The sequence below is a fragment of the Mauremys reevesii genome, linkage group 2 (genome assembly GCF_016161935.1).
Source record: "Mauremys reevesii isolate NIE-2019 linkage group 2, ASM1616193v1, whole genome shotgun sequence".
NCBI lineage: Eukaryota > Metazoa > Chordata > Testudines > Geoemydidae > Mauremys > Mauremys reevesii.
In genome coordinates this window covers 181,244-208,756 of record NC_052624.1, presented here as the reverse complement: position 1 = coordinate 208,756, position 27,513 = coordinate 181,244, and the positions used below count along the sequence as shown (strand labels likewise).

Sequence of the window (27,513 nt, the reverse complement as noted above, 5' to 3'; positions counted from 1 at the left end):
TTGTCTTGAATATGGCTTCACCAGTGTTTTTGTCAAGAATGAAGAAAAGACAAAATGTCTGCTGTCACACAGTGTTATCTATAAAAGCAGCAAAGAGTCCTGTGGCACCTTATAGACTGTATTGGAGCATGAGCTTTCATGGGTGAATACCCACTTCGTCAGGTGCATGTAGTCGAAATTTCCAGAGGCAGGTATAAATATGCAAGCAAGAATCAGGCTAGAGATAACGAGGTTAGTTCAATCAGGGAGGATGAGGCCTTCTTCTAGCAGCTGAGGTGTGAACATCAAGGAAGGAGAAACTGCTTTTGTAGTTGGCAAGCATTCACAGTCTTTGTTTAATCCTGAGCTGATGGTGTCAAATTTGCAGGTGAACTGAAGCTCAGCAGTTTCTCTTTGAAGTCTAGTCCTGAAGTTTTTTTGCTGGAGGATGGCTACCTTTAAATCTGCTCTTGTGTGTCCAGGGAGACTGAAGTGTTCTCCTACAGGTTTTTGTATATTGCCACTCCTAATATCTGACTTGTGTCCATTTATCCTTTTATGTAGGGATTGTCCAGTTTGGCCGATGTACATAGCAGAGGGGCATTGCTGGCACATGATGGCGTATATAACATTGGTGGACGTGCAGGTGAATGAACCAGTGATGGTGTGGCTGATCTGGTTAGGTCCTGTGATGGTGTTGCTGGTGTAGATATGTGGGCAGAGTTGGCATCGAGGTTTGTTGCATGGATTGGTTCTTGAGTTAGAGTTACTATGGTGCAGTGTGTAGTTACTGGTGAGAATATGCTTCAGGTTGGCAGGTTGTCTGTGGGCGAGGACTGGCCTGCCACCCAAGGCCTGTGAAAGTGTGGGATCATTGTCCAGGATGGGTTGTAGATCCCTGATGATGCGTTGGAGAGGTTTTAGCTGGGGACTGTATGTGATGGCCAGTGGAGTTCTGTTGGTTTCTTTCTTGGGCTTGTCTTGCAGTAGGAGGCTTCTGGGTACACATCTGGCTCTGTTGATCTGTTTCCTTATTTTCTCATGTGGGTATCGTAGTTCTGAGAATGCTTGGTGAAGATTTTTTAGGTATTGGTCTCTGTCTGAGGGGTTGGAGCAGATGCGGTTGTACCTCAGTGCTTGGCTGTAGACAATGGATCCTGTGGTGTGTTCAGGATGGAAGCTGGAGGCATGAAGGTAGGCATAGCGGTCGGTGGGTTTTCAATATAGGGTGGTGTTAACGTGACCGTCACTTATTTGCATCATGGTGTCTAGGAAGTGGACCTCCCACGTAGATTGGTCAGGCCAGGCTGAGTTTGATGGTGGGGTGGAAGCTGTTGAAATTGTGGTGGGATTTTTCCAGAGTCTCCTTCCCATGGGTCCAGATGATGAAGATGTCATCAATGTAGCATAGGTAGAGAAGGGGCGTGAGTGGACAAGAGCTGAGGAAGCGTTGTTCCAGGTCAGCCATAAAAATGTTGGCATATTGTGGGGCCATTCTACTGCTGGACTTCCACCTACATTCTCTGTACTCCTGCAGCTTTTTTGGTTGGGGTTTGTTTGTTGATTTTTTCCCCCTGGGGGTGGGGGGCTTTATTGCTCTAAGTTTAGAGAATGTTAATCAGGTGTATCTAACACTCCCATACCCTTTCTGAACTCCCTTACAAAACTCCCGTTAGCTGCTCCTGTTCGCTAGTTCCTGTGGTTGCTTAGGAGCTGGCTTTTTAAACCCCTGTTCTCCCTGTATGTCCATGTCCATTCTTGCTGTCCTGTCTGGGTTGGAAGGGGGTTGGACTAGATGACCTTCTGAGGTCCCTTCCAACCTTGAATACTGCATGCAGTTCTGGTCGCCCCATCTCAAAAAAAGATGTATTAGAATTAAAAAAGATACAAGAGAAGGACAACAAAAATGATTAAGGGTATGAAACAGCTTCCATATGGGGAGATTTAAAAGATTGGGATTTTTCAGTTTAGAAAAGGGATGACTAAAGGGGGAATATGATAGATATCTATAAAAACTTGAATGGTGCGGAGAAAGTGACTTAAGGAAGTGTTATTTACTTCTTCTCGTAACGCAAGAACTAGGGGTCACCAAATGAAATTAATAGGCAGCAGGTTTAAAACAAAAGGAAGTATTTCTTTACACAACGCACATTCAACCTGTGGAACTCATTGCCTGGGGATGTTGTGAGGGCCAAAACTATAATGGGGTTAAAAAAGAATTAGATAAATTCATGGATGATAGGTCCATCAATAGCTATTAGCTTAAATGGTCAGGGATGCAACCCCATCCTCTGGGTGTCTCTAGTAGGGTGACCAGATGTCCCGATTTTATAGGGACAGTCCCAATTTTGGGGTCTTTTTCTTATATAGGCTTCTATTACTTCCCATCCCGATTTTTCACATTTGCTGTCTGGTCACCCTAGTCTTTGACTTCCAGAAGCTGGGAGTGGACAACAGGAGATGGATCACTCCATGATTGTCTGGTCTGTTAATTCCTTCTGAAGCACCTGCCATTGGCCACAGTGAGAAGACAAGATATTGGGCTAGATGGATCATTGGTCTGACCCAGTATGGCCATTATTATGGTGTTCCCTAACTTTTGAGTGTTTGACTTTCTTTTAAATTTTTTTTTTGGTGATTACTCGAATTAATGAGAATAATTTCAGTTAAATTAGAGTAAAAATGTATATAGAGATATAATCCCCTTCTGCTTCAGGGCATAATAAATAAACCAACCACAAACTGGATTAAGAACAAATTTAATTTGTGAGATTATTCCATAACCACAAACAAAATCCCAAAACAAAAGCCATAATGGATACCTTCCTCTGAAGCATCTGAGACTGGCCACTGGTGGAAATAGAATATTGAATTACACGTGCCACCAGTCTGATCTGATACTGCATGTCCTGTGTTCCTGTCTGCAGACTCAGTCAGACAGTGTTGCATTGTGGTCACATGGTTGTGAAAGAACCTTCTGGATAAGGGCTAAACTTTTGTTTTGTTTTTAACGAAAGCTTAAATTCTGTAGTGAGTGTTTCTCAGAGTCCTCCTGAGTGGATTTGTCACATCCAGTTCTAAATAAGTGTGTCAAAATGTCCTTAAAATATCCCAGATTCTGCTTTAGAGACTGTATTTTAGATAAGAGAAGCCCAGGTCTGGGGACTTCGACTCTAGGAAAGACTGGGCCCAGGGAAGCAGGACGGAGGGAATGAGGTGTCTCTGTTACTGCTCCTCAAACTACTAAAATGCTTTCACATGGGGCCAAAAAGCGATTAGTAAAAGGAGCAGGAAAACAAGGTGGGTGCAAAGCTTGTTTGGTCTCCGGGTGTCCCCCAGGCAAGACAGGTCTCTCCCTGTATCCCACAGAGAACACTGGGGGAGGAGGGTCTCTTCCCCCGTTTAGAGTATGCTACGGGGATCTCCTTACTCCCCCACCCTTAAATAAGGCTGTGAGGTCCTTCTCCTGCCCAGAATACTGCAGCTTTCTCTCTGTTTCTCTCAAGGCCTCCACAGAGAACACTCCAGGTCTCCAGCTTCTGTCTGAGCGTGAATGGTTTCCTTGTTCCTGGGCACTGAGACCCTGTGCTGCCTCCTTCAGGTCCACTCTGTGGGAATTGGGGCATTCTCAGGGGGCTGGTGTGTGCAATGAGAGTAGGTCATTGTGAGGTGCACGAGCCATGTTTTCCGGGACAGAAGGAGTTAACCTTCCTAGTCCATCCTTCCTCACCCTCCTTTTCTCCCTCCCTCCAGCTGCTGCCTTTTGAGTCCTGCAGCTAGGCCAGGGGCTGACCTTCACAGGGAGTTTGCTCACTGAGCATGCTCACTTCCTTCTGCTGTCTCTCATCTGCTCCAGGGACCTCTGTGCTCACAGGCAGCGTCCTGCTGGGAAGGAATGTATACAGCACATCCCGGCTCCAGGCTTACCACAGGTCAGGGGCCCAGGCTGCCTTTGTGCTCCAGCTGTGGGACCACTAGCTCCTGCTCCCTGGCTCTCCCTGCCTGCACTGCTGGGAGAAGAGCCGTTGCCATTTGGTGCTGTTGGTGCTTCAGTGACTGAAGGAGAGATGGGGGGACATAAAGGGGGATTCCTGTTTTGACTGCTGCAGCAGCCAGCACTGGCTGAGGCAAGGCGTAGCCCTACACCACAAGACACTCCTTTCACACTTTCATTGCTCAAATACTACAGTGAGGGGAGCTGAGTAGGGATGGGGGTGGATTTATGATAAATAGATTTGGATGAGGTTCTGCTTTTTGTGGCATTGGGTGAAGGTGTATCCATAAACTTATGGGAGTGCTATAAACACCTGAAACATAGGAGCTAGACAATAAATTTCTTTTCTTACATCAGCTAGGCTGGTTCTGGAGAACTGTGCCTTTGCAACCTCATGTCTCACCGTTTGGCTGAGTGACAGCAGTTTTAATATCCTTTGTGTGTGTGTTGAGCCTTTGTATCTGCCTGTATATTTGTGTGTATGTCTGTGTAAATGATGTATTTATCTTTTGTGTGTAGATATATTTGATTATATAAGGAGGAGACTATATTAGAAGGATTATTTATTATAGCTCTCATCCAATCATACAGAAGATGGGAATTAATTAGGGAGATTTTTATATCTATTTTATATTGTGATCTCTCTGAGGCTGGAAATGTTCATAGATTCATAGAGTTTAAGGCCATAAAGAACCGTTAGATCATATAGTCTGATCTCCTCGATAGCACAGATCATTATATTTCACCCTGCATCGAGACGAGCCACTTGTTGGCTAACGTATCTTCCAGGAAGGCATCCAGTCTGGATTTGGTTAATTAACTCTGTGTTAGTTATTGGTATAGAGATTAATAAAATGGGCACTGATTGGGATCCACATTAGAAATAGTAGGAATACCTTTAGAGAAAGATGTTTCAATAATCCTATTGCCACTGAAGTTGGTGTTTTCCCCAAAGATGGCAGCAACCAGAGATGGATGTGTTTTCTGATGAGAACTTGTTAGTGTTTGCTATGCTAAAAGCAGGACAAAGGGCTAGAAAGGATGGCCCATGCATTTCAGTATGCTTTTGGGACCTGAAAGGGAGATGAGAGTGAAGAGATACAAGCCAGATGCTGCCTTACCAAAAATGGAGGAGACACACAGTTGTCTGGAACCAGATCACAGTTTTGTTTTGTCCAAGCCACAGATGGGTGATCTGCTGGATGAGACATGTTGGTCTGCTGGGCAGGTTCCTTCTGAGAGAGCTAGTTGACAGAAGCTCCCATCTTCCTAGCATTTCTGGTATTCCTGCAGGGATCCCTGGATACTAGTGCTTGGGTTAGAGCCACGCTGAAGGGTTAAGAAGTCCTGTTTCCCCTGTATGTGAGGGGTTGAAGGATTTGGGGGATTGATACATTAACCCAGAGATGCCTGTGACTTGCTGCTAAGTTCCAGCTTATTCAGTATTTCTTCTGTGGGTTTGTTTCTCAGTACAATGGTCTAGGCAGTGACATATTTGAGATCCAGTTATTTAGACAATTCTTAGCCCCTAAACAAGAATCTCCAGCAGAAGAATAGGATAAACCCCTCTTGTAACCTGGCAACATCTCCTGTATTGCTGTGGTAGGCAAACAGTGAAATGTCAACCCCTCACAAGCTGCAGACACCAAGAAGCTGTCAGTAAGCGGATTGCTGTCCCAGGCCACCACTGTCCATTCTACCATTATGGAAGAGCCAGCCCTGCTGAGTAGGGAATGGCTGCTATATTTGTCTACAGTCACTGAATTGCCAGTGTCCAACACATTTGCTGGTGAAGTCTTAGGGCATCTGCAGTATGAAATGGGCTGTAAAATCTATATTACCTCACCCACCTTGTTACTCTAATGCCCTGGGACTGACATAGCTACAACAACACTGCATACATATGTAAAATCCATAGTCAGTGTCTCTTTACTTTACCCATCTCCTCTTTCTCTTTCACTTAACTGGGCGTGGCAGGTATACTCCATGTTCCCCATGGGATGCAGATTTTATTTCCTGGGCAAGACATGTTTTCTTGTATACATTAGGCTTTTTGTTACATCTGGCTTGATATTTATGCCTAATGGCACCCACTGTGTTATTGTTTGTGCCTATCAATCACCTTTGAGGTGTCTGTCACTCTAGTATGTAAGAATAAGGGCAGGTCACCCTGGCAAGGTTATGGGGGTATTGTAAAAGGGGAGTAGCAAACCAAGCAGCATGCTCCAGTCACCAGCTCTATGCTACACTGACTCCTTTTTTCACAGACTCCCCTTCTCTGTGTCCTTTTTCTGTACGTACACACACACACATACTCTCTCTCTCTCTCTCTCTTTTCCCAGCTCTCTCTCTCCTGCTATTTCTCTTTCTTGTCCAAAGGGCTTAGTTCGCAGTCTCATTTGCTGGAAATGCTGCCAGTGAATGTTTGTGTGTGCTGCCTGCCAGGTCTCTGGGGAAAAGGCCTGGAAATACAGTACAGGAGGAGTAGTGGGAGCAGGGGAAAGCCATTGTTTCTCACTGCTTGCCTGGTGCATTTTCCAACTGGAAAAATCTCTCTGTGAGGCAGTGAGTTTCATGTCATTGCCTAAGCCCTGCCCCCCCATCCCATTGCTCAGTATTCGCCATCCCCTCATGCTGAGGAGGAAAGGTTGCCGTACTTCTACTAAAAAGCTCAGACGTGTTTTCAATTTGCCTCCTGCTTATCTCTGTTGTTTGGACAGAGAGGTTTAAAAAGCTGGATTTTCTGTCCCTGCAGAGTAAACACAGAGAACCCGGCAGCACAAACTATTTCTGGCTTATCAGTTGAGGAATGCAGCAGCTGAGGATTAGCGTGAGTGGGCCGTCAGGAAAGCCCTGAAGGGGCCCCCTCCTCACTCAGCTCTATTAGAAGTGTGAGAGCCCAGCAGGACTCAGAGGGGAGAGTTGGAGAAAAAGGCAGAAAAGGGAAAGAAAGAGGAAGAGAGAGAGTGAGAGAGGCTGAGCAGACCCTGATGGCTACAGATGAAGTTACAGGAGGGGCTCGCAAAGCTACGAAAAGCAAACTTTTTGAGTTTCTGGTCCATGGGGTGGTGAGTCGGGAAAGTTAGTGAGCTGGCTTGGTCTGAATAGAGGAGTGAGTGGAGACTAGAGGCTCTGTGCTGGGCTGAAAGCAGCCCCTACAGTATCTTCTGGGGGCTTCGTCAAAATGCCGTATAGCTAGGACACAGGGATCTGTGAAGCCCCCAGAACATGCACTGAGTCACTGGTAATGCAGGGTTGTGTTTGGGGGAATGTGTGCTGCAATTTCTGCTCTTGACTTTCCATGAATGGTGAATGGTTTGCTTTTGAACCTGAGCACAGTGCAGGCTCTGAACTGGATCTGACCCTAATGGGCTCATTGGACACTCGGTTCTGTTGTCAAACTTTTGTGTGGTGTTTGTTTTTTAATTCAGATGAAAACCCAGTGAAACCTTGAATGGTGCTGCCTCTGGTACTTGTCTTAAACGGAGCTCTCCTGTATCTTCGGGCTGCCTAACAGGTGGCTTTGAGGGGTTCTAAGAGATTAACTCTGCAGATCCTTAGCAGTCCGTGGGCACTCATTGGTTAGGGAATCTTAGATGGTCTGGGTGCTATGCTTTAAGGAATCATTAAATCTTTTTAAGATTACTGCAGTGTTTGGAGACCTCCTGACACTCAAGCTCCCCATTTATGAGCTTGATGTTCTCCTATCCCACCTTTATTGGAGAACACGTTCTTTAGATGCTCCTGCCAGTGATTGAGAACAATCACAGCTTATGACATTGGGATTTCTTAAGGAGACTTTAAATTTAGCAAACATCAGAGTACTGGAAAGTCCTAGGAGTACAAATGCTGAATGAATTTCAGTGATCATGTGTACTTTCTCTTTTGAGAGCTTCCTGCTATGACATTTCCAAGACATCAGCTGAGAGCTTCTATATCAAGATCACAGGAATCTTAAGGGCTCACTTTTCAGATTCCCTAAGTGTCTCCATAATTCAGGACATGCCAATCCCGGCTGCTTAGAGTGTAACTTGTAATTTACAAACATTAGATACAGTGAGATCTGCAAGGCTAGGGACATTGAAGTGGTATACTGTTTGTGTGAGAACTGAGAGATGATGACCATTGTACTTGTGTCCTTCAGAACTAGTTAAGGAATATATTGTGAGAATACACCTGATATATAGGGCTGGCCTGTGGACTGGCCTGGCAGTGCATATGTGGGTGGACGTGCGGGTGTGGCCTGGTGGGGGCATGAGCGGGCATGTGGGTAGGGGCATCTGGGTTTCAGATGCACAGGCATGCGGGGGCGGTATGGCAATTGGCAGTTATGCAGGTGTGGCCTGGTGGTGGGTGAGTGGGAATATGTGGGGTGGGTGGACATGTGGGACATGTGGGAGCAGCCTGGCAGCAGATGGGGGCAGCCTGGGGTAAGCAGGCATATGGGGTGGCCTGGTGGCAGGTGCATTGGCATGTGGGGGCAGCTTGGTGAGCTCACAGTCTGTCACTCAGGAGTGGCCTGGCAGCAGATGGCTGTGTGGATGTGCACATGGGTGTGACTTAGTAGCGTATGGCAGGGTGGCCTGGTGGTGGATGGGTGTGCATCTGGGTGTGGATGAGCATGCAGAGATGGTCTGGTGGAAGGCAGATGGGTGGACGGACATGTGGGGTGTCTTTTTTTACAGTTTCCAAGGTTTTTTTGGTAATTCCAGACTAATTAACTTTTCTATGGTACTAGGAAGATAAAGAACATAAGAATGGCCACACTGGGTCAGACCAATGGTCCATCTAGCCCAGTATTCTGTCTCTGACAGTGGCTGGTGCCAGAGGTTTCAGAGGGAATGAACAGAACAGGGCAATTGTCCAGTGTTCCATCCACTGTTGTACAGTCCCAGCTTCCCTCAGTCAGAGGATTAGGGATACCTGTTTGGCTGAAATGGTTATTGTAAAACACCTATATGGACATGGCGTGATAGAGAAAAATTAGCTTCTGTAAAGGAGAATCAGGTCTCCACAATGTTTGAAATTTTTGAGGGTGTTGACAAAATGGTGGTTACAAGGGAGCTGGTTTCCATTGTTTATTAGGACTTTCAAAGAGCCTTTGATGTAGTTTGTCAAAGAAGGATATAAGGAAATTATTTCCTTGTCTGCACTGGGATTTCAGCCATAAGACTGTGTAACTATAGTTGTGCAAGCCCCTGGTGTAGACACTTTTGCACCATGACTTGCTTTAGTGCAGCTTTTCCCTGGTTTCAAGATCTCACAGGACCTCCTCTGCCCCATTCACCCCTTTAACTCCTCTCCATCGATGAAGTTGAGGCTTCTTGCCTGTTCTCCTCTAACCTGTACACCTGCCCCAGTGACCCAATTGCTTCCTGCTTGCTTATCTCCCTTACCTCCACTCTCATCTCCTCCCTTGCCCTTCTCTTGAATCTCTCGCTTTCCCCGGGCTTCTTCCCTTTACAATATAAGCACAGATTAGTCTTCCCTATCATAAAAAGTAACCCTTGACTCTACCTGCCTCCTCAACTACTGTCCCATCTCCCTTCCTCCTCCAACATAATTGAACGTGCCATTTGCAGTTGTTGTCTTGATCTCTATCTGAGCGATTGATCATCACCATAGTATCTGAGTCCCATTCATGTAAAATCAACGGCAGTAAGAAAGTCCCAAATGGATTTATTGAAGTCTGTGGCTCTCCTCTCTGTTTGGGATAAAAGCTCTTGCTGGGGTAGTGTTTTCATTTATTTTGGTTGGTTGGTTTGTTAGTGGGGGGTGGTGGTGTTTGAGGTATGTGGGGGTACCAACACCCTGAATGTCATTCTTGCTATGAGGAGTCCAGTGGCACATTAAAGACTAACAGATTTATTTGGGCATAAACTTTTGTGGGTAAAAAAAACCCTTCTTCAGATGCATGGAGTGAAAATTACAGATACCGGCATAAATATACTGGCACATGAAGAGACGGGAGTTACCTTACAAGTGGAGAACTGGTGTTGACGAGGCTAGTTCAGTCAGGGTGGATGTGGTCCGCTCTCAATAATTGAGGAGGAGGTGTCAATACCAAGAGAGGGAAAACTTTTGTAGTGAGCCAGCCACTCCCAGTCCCTATTCAAGCCCAAATTAATGGTGTTAAGTTTGCAAATGAATTGTAGCTCTGCAGTTTCATTTTGAAGTCTGTTTTTGAAGGTTTTTTTGTTGAAGGATGGCTACTTTTAAATCTGTTATTGAATGTACAGGGAGATTGAATTGTTCTCCTACTGGCTTTTGTATGTTACCATTCCTGATGTCTGATTTGTGTCCATTTATTCTTTTACGTAGAGACTGTCCGGTTTGGCCAATGTACATGGCAGAGGGGCATTGCTGGCACATGATGGCATATATCACATTAGTAAATGTGCAGGTGAATGAGCCCCTGATGGTGTGGCTGATGTGGTTGTTACAGGGATTGGTTCCTGGGTTAATGTTTCTGTGGTGTGGTGTGTAGTTGCTGGTGAGTATTTGCTTCAGGTTCGGGGGCTGTCTGTAAGCGGGGACTGGCTTGCCTCCCAAGGTCTGTGAGAGTGAGGGATCGTTTTCCAGGATAGGTTGTATATGGTTGTTGATGTGCTGGAGAGGTTTTAGCTGGGGGTAGTACGTGATGGCCAATGATGTTCTATTATTTTCCTTGTTGGGCCTGTCCTGTAGTAGGTGACTTCTGGGTACCTGTCTTGCTCTGTCAATCTGTTTCCTCACTTCCCCAGGTGGGTAATGTAGTTTTAAGAATGCTTGATAAAGATCTTGTAGGTGTTTGTCTCTGTCTGAGGGATTGGAGCAAATGTGGTTATATCTTAGGGCTTGGCTGTAGACAATGGATCGTGTGATGTGTCCTGGATAGAAGCTGGAGGCATGTAGGTAAGTATAGCGGTCAATAGATTTCCGGTATAGGGTGATGTTTATGTGACTATCGCTTATTTGCACTGTAGTGTCCAGGAAGTGGATCTCTTGTGTGGACTGGTCCAGGCTGAGGTTGATGGTAGGGTGGGAAATTGTTGAAATCCAGGTGGAATTCTTCAAGGGCCTCCTTCCCGTGGGTCCATATGATGAAGATGTCATCAATGTAGCACAAGTAGAGGAGGGGTGCTAGGGAATGAGAGCTGAGGAAGCGTTGTTCTAAGTCAGCCATAAAAATGTTGGCATACTGTGGGGCCATGCGGGTACCCATAGCAGTGCCATTGACTTGAAAGTATAAGTTGTCCCCAAATCTGAAATAGTTGTGGGTGAGGACAAAGTCACAAAGTTTAGCCACCAGGTGTGCCATGGCCTCATTAGGGATACTGTTCCTGACAGCTTGTAATCCGTCCTTGTGTGGAATATTGGTGTAAAGAGCTTCTGCATCCAAGGTGGCCAGGATGGTGTTTTCAGGAAGATCACCAATGCATTGTCGTTTCCTCAGGAAGTCAGTGGTGTCTCGAAGATAGCTGGGAGTGCTCGTACCGTAGGGTCTGAGGAGAGAGTCCAAATAGCCAGATAATCCTGCTGTAAGAGTGCCAGTGCCTGAGATGATGGGGCGTCCAGGATTCCCAGGTTTATGGATCTTGAGTAGCAGATAGAATACCCCTGGTCAGGGCTCTAGGGGTGTGTCTGTGTACATTTGTTCCTGTGCTGTAGCAGGGAGTTTCTTGAGCAGATGGTGTAGTTTCTTTTGGTACTCTTCAGTGGGATCAGAGAATAGTGGCCTGTAGAATGTGGTGTTGGATAGTTGCCTGACAGCTTCCTGTTCATAATCCGACCTGTTCATGATGACTATAGCACCTCCTTTGTCTTCCCCTTTGATTATAATGTCAGAGTTGTTTCTGAGGCTGTGGATGACCATACGTTCTGTACGGCTGAGGTTATGGGGCAAGTGATGCTCTTTGTTCACAGTTTCAGCCTGTGCACGTCTGCAGAAGCACTCTATGTAGAAGTCCAGTCTGTCATTTCAACCATCAGGAGGAGTCCATGCAGAGTTCTTCTTCTTGTAGTGATGGTAGAAGGGTTCCTGTGGGTCAGTGCGCTGTTCAGTGGTGTGTTGAAAAATATTCCTTGAGTCATAGACGGCGAAAATAGGCTTCTAGATCACCGCACTTCATATGGCTAAATTCAGTGCCTTGCCTGGTGCGAAGTATCAGAGGGGTAGCCGTGTTAGTCTGTATCCACAAAAACAAACACGGCTACCCCTCTGATATTTGGCACCATTCTTGCTATGGTGGAAAGACTTTTTTGAAGAGGAAAGTTTTGCAGTGTTTCCTGAAGACTGTCAGACTCTGTTCACCTGATCTTCTCCGAAAATATGCTCCATGGCCAGATCCTCTCAAACGAGAAAGCTTTGTTTCCATCTTTCACACAGTTTGGTTTCTACCCTGTTCGCTCCACCCAAATTACTTTCACTAATTACCTCTTCTCAGCCAAATCTCAAGGCATGTACTCCATCTTCATCTTCCTTAACTTCTTGGTGGTCATTGACATGGATGATCACACCCTGCTTCTTTAAATTGGATCCCTCTCAAACTTTGTCTCCTATCCTCTTATGGTTCTCTCTCCCTCATATCTTCTTCAATGTCTTATTTGGTGAGTCCTCCTCTTCCCTTCTCTGTGTGCATTTCCCAAGGTTTTATCCTTGTTCCTCTCCTTTCTTCTGTCTGCACACTATTGCTAGGTGCTCTTATGCAAAAGCATGGCTTTAATTACCATCTTTGTGCTGATCTACTTGTCTGTTGATAAACTCTCTGCCTCTATCCAATCCTGCCTCTCAGGCTATCTTTCTGACATCTCCTTGTAAGGTGTCCAGCCATTATTTAAGCTCAGCTTGGCCAAAACTGAGCTAATAATAATCTTTCCCCATTCTCCCTTTTTCTGTCTGTGGACACCACCACAGTCCTCCCTCTCACTCAGCTCTGGTCTGCATGTCATCTTTGACTCCACCCTCTCCTTCAACCCATGTATACAGGCAGTATCTAAATCTAGCCACTTCTTCTTGTACAGCCTCTCAAAGATCCAGCTTTTTTTTGCTGGTACATCCTGCCAAAGCTTTTGTCAAAGCAACTGTCACATTGCACTTTGATTCCTGTAATCTCTTCCTTTCTGGCCTTGACACTGCCATCCCAGGCCTCATTATGTTAATTCAAAATGCTGCTGAGAGGTTTATCTTCCTGACCTGTGCTTCTGACCTATTCACCCTCCTTTTTGTGTCCCTTCACTGGTTCCCCTTCTCCACTTTTTCAAACACAACCGTCTTCTGACTATTATTTGCATAACTGTAGTGCCGAGGAATCCTAGTCATTTGCCAGGCCCCCTACTGTGCTATGTGCTGCACAACTCAGTACAACAGGATGGTCCCTGCCCCAAGGAGTTTATAATGTCAGCCTAAGACAAAGGATGGATGCAGATAGACGGGGGGGTACAAGGAAACAATGAATAATATTGGTGATAGGCAGTGGCCACGACACACCAACAGCTAACTTTTGTCAAGTTTTTGTCAGCATCAATGCAAATGATGTCTTCTTGTGTAAGCCCGTCCCTCATTTGTCCCCTCCCTCCCTATCAAATCAAATTTCTTCCTGCAATGTTTTTGATACCAGCTTGGATTACCTGCTTTTCCCATAAGTATCTTTGCGCTTTTCCCCACCCAGTCTGTTGTGCATGTTAAAATTCGTAAATCCACCACCTACTCCTCTTTTAAATCCCTCTTTACAATTAATTTTTGCCATGATGCCTACTAATCATTCCTAGTGTCTAGTATTGGCTAGATACTGAGACTGCTAATTTATGCAAACATACCCATCTGTTACTTTGTCCCCTTGACCCAACCTCCACACCACATTTGTCTGCTTATCAACCTGGTCATAAAATTAGACTTTGAGTGCTCTGGGGCAAGGACTCTTTGTTTCTTTCATTCATTCATTTGTACAGTAGCTAGCACAATGGACTGGAGTCTGTAGGCACTACCACAATATAAATAAGTGATAAGGGGGATAAGTGGTCAGTGTTCCTTTTGGCTAAAGGCTAACAATGGAGCGTGGTGCCAGAAGAATCCATACAAGGAGTGGTGGTGGTTAATATAGTTATCTGGAAAAGGAGTTGAGCCCTAATTTTTAATCTGCAGATTTTGCCACAAAACTCTTCATACATGGTTGGGTTATAGATTAACTGAGGGAACCATTCAGGAGAAAGGCCTGGACATCACAGTGGCCTGTCTAATATGCAGCAGCCGCCAAGAAAGATAGCAAAATATTAGCATATGTAAAACATGGGATGGAGAATAATCTAGAAAATATTCCAATTTGAATCAATGGCATGCTCTCACCTGGAATATGGTGTTTGGTTTTGGTCATCCTAGCTACAAAAAAAGTTAGAGCAGAAAGTTAGAGCTTGCATCCGAAGAAGTGGGTATTCACCCACGAAAGCTCATGCTGCAAAACGTCTGTTAGTCTATAAGGTGCCACAGGATTCTTTGCTGCTTCTGCTAGAGCAGAAAGAGAGGCAGCTCAGAGATTATTATCATCAATTAGAAGCCTGAAGAAACTTCTCTGTTCACAGAGAATGAAAAGATGAGGACTATTTAATTTATGCAGGAAATGAAATAGAGGGGACAAAACAGTGATATAAAATCATAGAAGTGAATGACTGAAAGGGCCCTCAGTAGGTCATCTAGTCCAGTCCCCTGAACGATAACAAATGGTATAGAGAAGGAAATCAGGCAAGCTTCTTACCTTTTCTCATAATACACCTCTACCCCGATATAATGCGGTCCTCGGGAGACAAAAAATCTCACTGCGTTATAGGTGAGACCGCGTTACATCAAACTTGCTTTGCGCCCCCCCGTTCCTTGTTCCCTGACCGCCCCCTCCAGAGACCCAACCCCCCGTCCCCTGACTGCTCCGACCCCTATCCAGCCCTCCACCCCCTGACAGGCACTCACCGGCAGCAGCGTGAAGCAGAGCAGTGTGGCCCCAGCCTGCTCCACTCCACCAGCTCCCAGCTGTGGCGCTCCGCTTCCCGCCGTCGGTGAGTGTGGGGAAGTTGGGGAAAGGACGCCCTCCACACTCACTGGCGGTGGGAAGCGGAGTGAGGCGTCCCCAGCCCGCTCCACTCTGCCAGCTCCCAGCTGCGGCACTCCGCTTCCCGCCGCAGGTGAGTGCGGGGAGGTTGGGGAAAGGACACCCCCCGTACTCACCTGCGGTGGGAAGCAGAGCGCTGCGGCTGGGAGCTGGTGGAGTGGAGCGGGCTGGGGCCGGGCTGCTCCGCTTCCGCCACTGCTGGTGAGTGCGGGGGGGATCCCTTTCCCCAAGCCTCCTCCCCCGAGTGACACGGCTGGGGCTGGGGTGAGGGAAGCAGAGTGGGCTGCTCCTGGCCCCCCACTAATCTCCTGGGCCACTCTGGGACTGCGGGGTCCCCAAAAGTGCCATCCCACAGCTCCTGTCCCCCAGACCCTGGGAGGGGGGAAAGCCCCTGACCGCCCCCAAGACCCTCTGCCCCTTATCAAACCCCTTGGCCCTGGCCTGGTCCGGCACCCTTAACACGCTGCTCAGAGCAGGGTGTCAGAGATTTACTGTGTTATATGCAAACCCGTGTTATATCGGGGTAGAGGTGCATAAGTACAAGGGCACATTCAACAGAACTGAAAGATAATAAGTTTAAAACTGATAAAAGTAAATGATTTTTCCCAGCATGTAACTAGCCTGTGGAACTCACTGCCACAGTATGTCATTGAGCCCAAGAGCATAGTAGGTTAAAAAGGATTAAACAGTTATGCAGTTAATGAGAATATAAAATTACATTCAAACGGGTATTTTTTTTAAAGGGATATACATTTTGCTTTGGAACATAAGCCAACCTGAAACTCACAGAGGCTATGAAGATACTTCTCCTTTGGATAAGTTATTCCATATCTCTAATGCAGGACTCGTTGCACCTTCCCTGAAACATCAGGTCTTGGCCATTCTCAGAGACAGGATATTGGAGATGATGGATCACTGCTTTGCTGTTTATGGCAGTTCATGTGCTGAGTTATTAGACTAACAGAAACTCAGATTATGTGCTAGACAAATTGAGAAAAATTTTGAGCAAAACTGACTGGAGGAGAGGAATGTGATCAGGAACAGTCAACATGGATTCACCAAGGGCAAGTTATGCCTGACCAACCCGATTGCCTTCTATGATGAGATAACTGGCTCTGTGGATTCGGGGAAAGCAGTGGACATGATATACCTTGATTTTAGCAAAGCTTTTGATACGGTCTCCTACAGTATTCTTGCCAGCTAGTTAAAAAAGTATGGATTGGATGAATGAACTATAAGATGGATAGAAAGCTGGCTAGATCATTGGACTCAGTGGGTAGTAATCAACGGCTTGATGACTAGTTGGCAGCCGGTATCAAGCGGAGTGCCTCAGGGGTTGGTCCTGGGGCCAGTTTTGTTCAGCATCTTCATTAATAATCTGGAGGATGGTATGGATTGCACCCTCAGCAAGTTCGCAGATGACACTAAAATGGGGGGGGAGGGGAGATATGCTGGAGGGTAGGGATAGGGTCCAGAGTGACCTAGACAAATTGGAGGACTGGGCCAAAAGAAATCTGATGAGGTTCAGCAAGGACAAGTGCAGAGTCCTGCACTTAGGACAGAAGAATCCCATGCACTGCTACAGGCTGGGGACCAACTGGCTAAGCAGTAGTTCTGCAGAAAAGGATCTGAGGATTACAGAGGACGAGAAGCTGGATATGAGTTAACAGTATGCCCTTGTTGCCAAGAAGGCTAATGGCATATTGGTCTGCATTAGTAGGAGCATTGCCAGCAGATCGAGGGAAGTGAGATTATTCCCCTCTATTCAACACTGGTGAGGCCACATCTGTAGTATTGCCTCCAGTTTTGGGGCTCCCACTAAGAAAGGATGTGGACAAATTGGAGAGAGTCCAGCGGAGGGCAACGAAAATGATTAGTGGGCTGGGGCACATGACTTATGAGGAGAAGCTGAGGGAACTGGGCTTATTTAGTCTGCAGAAGAGAAGAGTGAAGGGGGATTTGATAGCAGCCTTCAACTACCTGAAGGGAGGTTCCAAAGAGGATGGAGCTAGGCTGTTCTCAGTGGTGGCAGATGACAGAACAAGGAGCAATGGTCTCACGTTGCAGTGGTGGAGGTCTAGGTTGGATATTAGGAAAAACTATTTCACTAGGAGGGTGGTGAAGCACTGGAATGGGTTCCCTCGGGAAGTGGTGGAATCTCCATCCTTAGAGGTTTTTAAGGCCTGGCTTGACAGAGCCCTGACTGGGATGATTTAGTTGGGGTTGGTCCTGCTTTGATCAGGGGGCTGGACTAGATGACCTCCTGAGGTCTCTTCCAACTCTAATCTTCTATGACTCTATGATTGGGAGAAAAAATGTTGGCAGAAAAATGTGAATGAAAATGGGCAGCTCTTTAAGAAGAGATTAGTAGATGGCCAAAATCCCATGAGTCCACAAGAAAGAAAGAAAGAGAACAACTTTGTCTAAAAGCCCATTCTGGTTCAATGGGGAATTGAAGGCAGTAATTAGAAATTTAAAAAATGTAGATTACAAATGGGGACAAGAGGTAAATAGATAACGATCGCCAGAAGTCATCAAGTATAATTGATGAAGATGAGGGCATCAGGGAAAAATCCCTTGCTGGCAGGGTTAAGGACAATAAAAAGGAGTTTTTAAAATGTATTAGGAACAAAAGAAATCCAAGCAACTGTATATACCCATTAGTAGATGGAGAGGGTAAATTTGTAAATAATGATGCAGAAAAGGCAGAAGTGTTCAAAAATATTCTGCATTTGGAAAGAAACAGAATGACGCACTTCTGTCATATAAGGAAAATGAAGTACTTTCCAGCCCATCAGTAACTGAGGAGGATGTTAAACAACATCTGCTAGGGATAAACATTGTTAAATAATCAAACTTGCACTTAAGAATTGTAAAAGAGCTGGCTGAGGAGACTTCTGGGCTGCTGATATTAGTTCTTAATAAATCTTGGAATACTGGGGAAATTCCAGAAGACTGAAAAAGTGCTGGTGTTCTGATGCATGCATCTGATGAAGTGGGTTTTAGCCCACGAATGCTTATGTCTAAATAAATTTGTTAGTCTCTAAGGTGCCACAAGGACTCCTCATTGTTTTTGCTGATACAGACTAACCCGGCTACCACTCTGAAACTGGTGTTCTGCCAATATTTTAAAAGGGCAAGTAGGATTGTGGGGAAAATAATGGAAAAGCAGATACACGATTCAATCAGTAAAGACTGAAGGAAGGGAACAAAATTAATGTCAATCAACCTGATTTTATGGAAAATAAGTCTTGTAAAAAAAACCAGTTTCATTTTATGTTGAGATTATAAATTTGATAAAGTTAAGTGTGGAGATGACATACACTTGGCTTCTGTAAGATGTTTAACTTAGTATCTCAAGCCATTCTGATTAAAATATTTGCATAATATAAAATTAATAAAACACACACTAACTAGAAAGACCTAGCTAACATATAGCTCTCAAAAAGTAATCATGAATAAGGAATTGTATTCAAATGGGGGTGTTTCTAGTGGGGTTCTGCAGGAATCATTACTGGTTCTGATACTATTCAACATTTTAATCAATGATCTGATAAAGTGCTGATAAGGACTGTGTTTCTCTGAAAGACATGCTGTAGTTCAAACTGGAATTATTTTGGGTAAGTTCTTTGGCCTGTGTTATTCAGGAGGTCAGACTAGATTGGGGTAGTCAGTAGATGGACTGTGGGCCAAGTCTGGACCGCCAGACGCTTTTGAATGGACCCCGAAATCTTTTTATTTACTTATTGTTATCGTTATTGTTATTTTTTACTATTTTCTCTGAAGTCTGGACCTTGACTATACTTTGACCAAGAAATTTGGACCTTGATTAAAAAACAACTGACTACCCCGTCTGGCCTTGGAATCTATGAATTTATGAAAAAAGGGTATTGAAAAATTGGAGGGGGTGCAGAAAAGAGAGAGACAAATTATTTGAGGGCTGGAGAAAATGCCTTTCAGTGAGAGACTTAAGGCATTCAATCTGTTTATCAAAAAGAAGATTGAGGGTACGTCTACACTACGGGACTATTCCGAATTTGCATAAACCGGTTTTGTAAAACAGATTTTATAAAATCGAGTGCGCGCGACCACACTAAACACATTAAATCGGTGGTGTGGTCCGGTCGGTCGAGGCGAGGCGATTTCTCTGGCGTTGTTTGCTGGGTAGCTATTTCCTAGCTATCCCATAGTTCCCGCAGCCCCCCCCCCTTTGGAACTTCGGGTTGAGATCCCAGTGCCTGATGGGGCAAAAATCATTGTGGGTGGTGGTGGGGTAAATGTCAGTCAGTCTCCGTCCTGTCTGGGAAGCAGCGGCATTTTTTTTTTTTTCCCTGGATGGCCCTGCAGATGCCATAGCATGGCATGAGCTTGTTTTGTTTTTTTTTGACTTCACTCTATGTGATGTACTAGATGCCGCTCACAGAGGCGATTCAGCAGCGCACACAGAAGCATCTTTTGCTTTTGCATGACAGCAGAGATTGGAACTGAGGATGATCATGGCTACCAGTCCTAGGGTGCAAAAGCAAGAGTGGTTGCTAGCCATATTGCACCTTCCATCGTTTTGTACCATTGGCTGCTCATATAGTGCCCCCTGATCAGCCAGGGGCGCCAAAAAAAAAATTGGGAATGACTCCTGAGTCAATCCTCCCTTTTAGTATCTAAAAATAGAATCTGTGCTGCCTAATATAGGCAAGTGTGCTAGAGAACCACCTGCTCTGTGTCAGAGCCCAGAAATTATCTGTATGCTATTCAGGGGGGTGCCCTGTAACACCCCACCTGTTGATTCCGTTCTTCCCCAGCCTTTCTACTTGTGTGATGAATTAATAAAGAAAGAAATGCACACACAAGACACACTGTTAGTGAGAAAGTGGTGGAAGGCAGCAGCTGCTGCTGATGATCCAGACAGGACATTAAGCAGTGTGTAGGAGAGAAGCCCAGCATCCCAACTGAATCTTTTTTTTTTACATGAAGGGGGGGGGCTGATGGAGCTCAGCCCCTGTTGCTATGATGAGGATGGTTACCAGCCATATTGCACCATCCATCCACCAGAAAACCAATAGGCTGAGGGATGTGACGAGGACGGTTCAGTCCCTTTCAGCTGAAGCTGAGCTGATGGATGGATTTTTTTTTTTTTTTTGCATGATCAGCTGATGATGATGGATGATGAGGATTTCCATCATCATATTGTATCGCCCGCCCATGGGGGGGAGCAAGGATGTTGGTGTTGACTGCTGCACTATCGTCTCTCTGCAGCATTCAGTAAAGATAGGGTGACATGTAAAGAGTCATTGTTTTACCTTTCGCTTCTGGGGGGGGGGGGGGTGGGGGTGTAGATTGCCAAGCTATGCCATGACCCGCGGGACACTGTGTTTGACCCTAGAAGCATTTGGAGCTCAGCCAAGAATGCAAAATTTTTTTCAGAGCTGCAGGGAACTGTGGATTAGCCAGTCCTCCAGTCCATCCAGTCCCATTTGATTCTTTGGCTTTCTTACACTTGTCACGCTGCAGTGCGCTGAGTCCCTGCTATATGGCGTCTGTCTGATTTTTTAAAAAGGATTCTGAATTTCATCTTCTGGTAACGGAGCGATAGAACTGATTTGCCTGCCTGGACCTGCCATCCATATCCATGCATCCACATTTTTCTTTTTTTTTTTGATTTTTTTTTGCCATCGTGCTGATCGGCCATCGGAGCTCCACGCGCGGGCAAACAAAGGAAAAATTCAAAAGTTTGCGTTTTTTTTTCCTGTTTACTGACCTGCATCCGAGGTTTCAGATTGCGTGGTGCACTGGTCAGTGGTGCACTGTGGGAGAGCGGAGGCCAAGAAGCCGATCAGCACACACCACTAACTAATCCGATATAATATATTAATACGATACTCGTCCTACTCCGGTAGGAGGAGAGTACAGAAACAGTTTAAGCCATAAAAATCGATATAAGTGCCTCCTAGTGTGGGTTTGTTTTGCGTTAAAATCGGTTTAAAGCTCTAAACCGATTTAAACGCCTAGTGTAGACCAGGCCTGAGACTTGATTACAGAGTATAAGTACCTTTTATGGGGTGAGAAGACTGAGCACTAAAAGACTCTGTAATCTAGCAGAAAAAGGCCTAACAGGACCCAAGGCTGGAAGCTGAAGCCAGACAAATTCAAATTAGAAATACAATACACATTTTTCACAGTGAGGGTGATTAACCACTGGAACACACTACCAATGAAGGTGGTATATCTCCATCTTTTTGTGTCTTAAAGTACAGACTGAAAGTCTCTCTGAAGAGATGATTTAGTCAAACGCAAGTTACTGGTATTAATAAAGAGGTAACTGGGTGAAATTTAATGGTCTGTGACATACAGGAGGTCAGACCAGATGATTTGTTGGTCCTTTCTGGCCGTAAATTGTATGAATCTATGAATGAAATTGAGAAGTAGAGTTGGTGTTGGGCCCTCCAATTATGGGGACATGGGCTATGTGGATAGTTCTGTTGTAATTCTCAGCAAAGCAGTAGTTCAACAACATTGCAGTTTAATCTGACATTATTTTTTGTAATTAGCCACAGTGAGATGCATGGAGCTCTTATGTCTGATGTCTTCCTTAGTTGGCAGAATGTTAATTGATTTTCTTTGTAACTATAAGAGCTATTATTTATGTATTTGAATGGTTGTATCACCTAGAAGCCTCCAGTAAAGATTTGGGGTCCCATTGCGTTAGGCACTGTACACCCTCATGTCACAAAAAGATGACCACTGCCTCAAAAAGCTTATGGTCTAGGTATCGGCTTACAATCCTAGAAACAGTGTTTGTGCATGAAAGATTTTAGCTTGTGCTGCCCAATATGCAGTGATGGGTGGAGTCTGTAGCAAATGCCACAGCTGTGGAATCCTGGAATACTTGGTCCCTGATTATAGGGCACGGGATAGTGCAGGGAACTGGAGTACTAGAATGCTTGCTGGAAATAAGTGAAGTGAGATATTCTAAGGAGTAGGAATTGAAGCACTGAAATTTCTATTTGGTAACTCTGTCATAGACATTAGAGAAGGCAGTGTCTATTAGGTCACTTTTATAGTCGTCCTAGAAGGAGAGGAGAGGAGAGGCTGTGAAGGATTATTTACAGCCATTTTTCCTATACTTGTTCCAGTTCAATTTTAAATATTGCTGTCAATTGGGCTTTCACCACTTCCTTGGGAGACTATTGCACTACAGATATATCTTACCAAAAGGCAGGGTTTCCTAATATACAGTCTTAATTTCCTCCTATTACTCTGAGTGCTACCACTACATATCACCCTAGTGGTTGTTCACACCTGTCAGCTATTAGTAGCTGCCATCATGTCCTGCCAGCACCTTGGATGCTGTTGCCCAGTCACTCTGTATTGTGCTCTTTTATACTTTCTAGACACTTGGTCATTTTGGTTCTTTTTAAAACTTCTCATTTGTCAATCTCTTTACATTATTGTAACCCTTCTGCCCGTCTGAGTTGGCAGCAACAAGGGCTGGGTTCAGTATCTAGGGGTTCTGTTTCAATAATGCAATGCAAAACCGGCTCGAGCCCCCACCCAGTGACCTAGGACAATTACATACCACCCCCCGGGCACCTCTAGGAGGCAATACTTCCCCTCTCGCAAGCACGGAGTCTGAGTGTAGCAAAATCCTTTTAATAAAGGAGGGAAACAATGCGGCAGTATGTTGGGGAAACACCACAAACAGGATTCATAACACAAACCATGAGCACAAGACCCACTCCCAAGCTAGTTTGGCAGTGTCCTTTTCCCCTCAGGGTCTTAAGTCCAACCACCCAAAAGATCACCCCAAAAGTCCAACACCCCAAGAGTCTCTGTCTCAAAACTTTACCTGCAGAGTTCTACACTCCTCCCCCAGCTGGGTGGAAATGGGAGTGGAGGGGAAGAAAGAGGCACACAGTGTGTTAAGGGGCACCTTAATGGTCCAAGGCTGACTGCCCCACCTCTCCATGTGGTTCTGCTGCAGCCTTCACCACGAACTGCTCCGCTTCACTCCACTCACCATCCCATGGGCCGCTCTAACCATCCCGCAAACTGCGCTGCTCAGTTCCGCTCCGCTCACCATCCCATGGGCCACTCCAACCATCTCACAAACTGCTCTGCTCTGCCAGCCGCTTAGCAATATATCTTCAGGCTCCCCCAGTAGTCAACATAGCACTCAGTGATCTCAGCTCCCAGCAACCTTATCTCTTTAGTGATTTCAGCTCATAGTGCATTCTGCTTGTTGTAGGGGAGCCCCAGTGCTGGTGCACCATTAGCCCAAAGTGAATTCAGCATAGCAGCCTGTAACTAGACCCTTAATAGAATCAAAATTAGTTCTGCTGTTCAACAGAGGAGGAGGAGGAGGAGGTGTTGGTGTTTCAGGCCCTCAAAAGGCACCTATACCATGAGGTATAAACAGCTATCCCCAGCCTCTCTCAATTCACTGCATTTTGGAACCCATGTCCCTTGTCTAGCGAGTGCTACTTAGTTGATGGTGAGTCCCTCTGTCATAAAACAGTTCCACTGGTCTTGAGTCACATAATCAGGATAACAACACTTTATTCTTCTTACCCCAATAACAGAGAAACTGGGGATCCCACAGCAGCCAAAGTGACCATTTAGGCAGCTGTGGGCTCATGCTAGGCGGGGTGGGTGTGCCTATGCAAACAAGATCAGCCCCTGAAGTTCTTTTCCACACTCGCCACAATTCACCACCAGATGTCAGAGTAGAGCTCATCCTGACTCTGCTTACATTATTGAAGAGCCCAGGGTTGAGGGCTGCATTCCAGGTGGAGTCCCCCTGGAGCAGGGAGGCATGGTACCTCTCTTTTGGGCTCCAGGAGGACTCCAGTTGGAATACAGTACTCAACCTTGGGCTCTTCATATGCAACCTAAAACTGAACTAGCTTTTTTACAGCCATATTGCATTGTAAACTGCCATCTAACTTGCTGGACTATTTCAGGCATTGCTGCTCTCCTCATTTCTTTCTCTTGTTGCCTGTCCGCATTTCAGATTAGTTTTCTGCAGCTGCGCAGATTCAGCCTGAGTCTCATTTTGTCATTTCAGCCTTTTAGGTACTCTGTTGTTGAAGTTCTTGTAACAGGACTCTTGTGTCTGCGGTAAGAATGCAAAGAGAAGCACAATCCGTATTAAAACCAGGAGACGTGCAGTCTTGTGCCGTCTTTCATCTGTACTATATGACAGGAGGAAACTGCTTGAGAAAAGGGGAGGAGGAGAGACACTGAGGAGGTGAGAGGATTGAATTGGAAGGGAGGAGAGTGAGAAACAAAGGACAGGACAAGCTGTAAAATAGAAGAAAGGAGAGACTGGAAAGGATGAAGGAGAGAGGCAGCACCTCAGGGCAGGGCAGTGCAGAGCATGCTGCTGCTGCCACCTGTCTGGAGGGGCCTCCAGCACTGACAATGTGCTCAGCTCTGCACAAGACACAGTACAGACAGGCCTTCCCCCCAGGAGCACAGAGAAGACCAGATGCACTAGGACACCCCGAGGAGGATGTTAGATTAGGTGTTGCCTCCTTGTTGTCCTCTCCTCTCCTCTCCTCTCTGATAATATTGGGTTGAGAAGGCATTTTACCTAGGTGGTTTGTGGGGCTTTTGAAGGTATTGCAATGGGGAGAAGGGTGGGGCCTCATGTACTGGGATTAGGAGTTTGTTCCACATCTAAGGTCAGCATAGAAGAAGATACAGAGGTGGAGGTGGGAGAAGGAAAGTAATTAGGCAAAGCAGGGGGTGGACAAAGTGTGTGTGGGCGGGGGGGCATAAGAATTTAAATGGAAAATGTCAGCCAGGATGGAACTAACCATTTTTCCTGCTTTTCCTCTGTCCCGGGCACTGTTTGTTTGGTACCCTCACTGTTTTAATGCCCAACAAGAAGAAGGGGAGCCAACAAGAAGTTCAGAGAAGTAGGATATAGGCCAGTAACTAGGTTGGCCCACCCAACTTTGCAGTTCTGGCCATAATTTGTCCTTTCCAGACGCAGATAGCTGGGCCCACAATCTTGTCTCTCCTGGCCAGGCAGTTTCCAAGGGGATGGACATGGGGCAGCAGAGCTGGGGTGATTGACAAGCAACAGCAGGGCCCACAGTTTGGTTTCTCCTTGCTGGAAGGCAGCCACAGTTTGTGGATTGACAGGCAACAGGAGATTCTAAATACAAGATTTAGTGTGAAGTATTTTTAAGCCATTTCCTTTTGCTGACTGCTGGGTTTGGGGGGTTGGGAGTGTGGTGGAGGAGAGAGACATAGTTTCCAAAGAGTTGTCATAACAGTGTTTGCGGCTCAGCCAATGGTACAAGCTGGGACAGGTGAAGTTCTCAGCTCTATACAAAGCCTTCTCTTTTACTGGTTTACTGCCCCCTCCCTCTCCTTTACCCAGTTGCAGCTCCCACAGTCAGTCTCCCATACCAGCCCTATCATCTGCACTCACTAGCCATCAGGGTTGGCTCTAGGCAACAGCATCCCAAGCGAGTGCTTGGGGAGGCACTTCTCAAGGGGTGGCATTCTGGCCCTTTGGGGCGGCACCGTTGCTTTGGGGGTGGCACTCCAGCTTTTTTGTTTTGTTTTGTTTTGCTCGGGGCTGCAAAAAACCAAGAGCTGGCCCTGCTAGCCATGCCGACTCTGTCTTCTGAGCTGGTCTCTGCTCTATCTCCCTCCCATTAACAGGGCAAGCAAAGCTTGTCTGTGCCTCTGCCCCTAAGCCCTCCTGTAATTTTCTGTTACTATCCACACCTCCTCCACCTTTACTCTAACATTCTGCCATCTCTGTAATGCAACCAGCCCCTTGGAATCTAAGGAACAGCTATGTTCTAAGGCTTATGAGAAGCAGGGAGCCTGGTGAGGTTTGGTGTTGGTGGGTGGGGTAGTATAGTATGCTGGCTAGCTAGTCTGGAGGCGTGGACTAAGATGCTGGCTTTGCTGGTGTTCACCTGGACTTTTATGTTAAACACTTGCCCACTACCTGTGGCTGGAGCAGGTGCTTTGTTAGCTGATCTATATATCACTTGCACATCGGACTCAGCAGCCATCAGAGAACTCATTGGTGCATACACCATGCTCTGTCAAGAGTGATCATGCCATTGAAATCATAATAAATAAGGGTAACAGTTTGATGTGTCCAAGAGTTGGGCTTTGATTTTTAAAACGAGATTCATCTTGGTGGTTTGATTCCCTGGAGGGCTATAAGCTCTTTAGGGCTAGGACTGACTTTATGCTGTTCTTGTACAGCACTGATCTCATGGTCTGATCCAAAGCCACTGAAGTCAATGGAGATGTCAGGAAATTTTAGCATTCTTAAGGAAATATTATCAAGCTCTCGTGTTCCCCTGTTATCGGGGAATGCCTGATCAAAGAGATGACTCTTTTCTGTAGTCACATCTTCTCACTTTATAGGCTCATTCTGATCCCTGGTGATAGTGTATCCTGAAGTGGAAGGCCTTTATGGAGAACTCTCTGCCCCAAGGCTTTAAAGTTTCACCTTTGACTGCCAGCTATAATGTCCCTGTTGATCACAGTAGCCCAATCAGCATAAAGTGAGGATCACTGGTGTGATATGGTGTCATCCTCAGTTTTGATTAGCATGTAGACCACAGCATGTTGGCCCAGATGTAGCTTCTACATGACCTTCACGGTCAGCCCAAGAGAGAATGCTGCAGTAATTTGGCCTGGATCTGTCAACCATCCACTCAATATCTAATTTTATCAAACAAAACTGCTCACCCACCCGCTCAACGTCTTGCTGACCCCAACCTTTTTCCTTACTACCCTCCAGCCTACTCTTATCAGGTTCCTCTAATGACCAGGGAGTGCCAGGCCTGGCTCCATCACTTTGTCTTGTTGCACTGGTGCTTATTAGAATGGTCAAAGCTTGGAAACTTGCTGGTCTCTACCTTGGAGCTAGTTGCTGCCTTCATTCCAACCCCTTTGCTGTTGCAGTAACTGTGACCAAACAGACATTTATATCTGTTTTGCTTCCTCCCTAGCGCCCTGGGATGCCATCAGGTGCTCGAATGCCCCATCAGGGGGCTCCAATGGGTCCCCCAGGCTCACCATATGTTGGAAGCCCCTCAGTGCGCCCTGGAATGCCCCAAACAGTGATGGAACCAACACGAAAACGCACAGCACCTCAGCAGGTACAGCAACAGCAGGTGCAACAGCAGGTGCAACAGCAGCAGCAAGCAACTCAGACCCGAACCCGGAGGTGAGTGCACTGAAAGAGAAGAACCAGCCTCCTTTGCAATTGTGTGACAATCTTAAACATATAGGCAACAAATCAATGGATTTATAGGAAAGGCTACGTTTTAGTCACGGGTATTTTTAGTAAAAGTCAGGGACAGGTCACGGGCAGCAAATAAAAATTCATGGCCTGTGACCTGTCCATGAATTTTACTAAAAATACCTGTGACTAAAACTTGGAGGGGGGTGCTGCCCAGGGGCCCTGTGGGTGCTGGGGGG

The 27,513-nt window shown here is 45.9% G+C and overlaps 1 protein-coding gene across 6 annotated transcripts in view; it reads left to right on the top strand.

Annotated features, from left to right (window-relative positions):
* SMARCD3 (SWI/SNF related, matrix associated, actin dependent regulator of chromatin, subfamily d, member 3) overlaps nt 1-27,513 on the top strand; it is a 240,921-nt gene that overhangs the window by 67,036 nt on the left and 146,372 nt on the right. For 3 of the 6 annotated variants that reach the window (XM_039524744.1, XM_039524745.1, XM_039524740.1), the window contains exons 1-2: nt 6,921-7,041; nt 27,042-27,259. In XM_039524744.1, the coding sequence (XP_039380678.1) occupies nt 6,964-7,041; nt 27,042-27,259 (296 nt within the window). In that variant the 5' untranslated portion in view covers nt 6,921-6,963. Of the gene's footprint in view, nt 1-3,841; nt 3,912-6,745; nt 6,804-6,920; nt 7,042-27,041; nt 27,260-27,513 lie in introns of those variants that run through there. The other 3 variants (XM_039524743.1, XM_039524741.1, XM_039524742.1) reach the window with 3 other exon arrangements.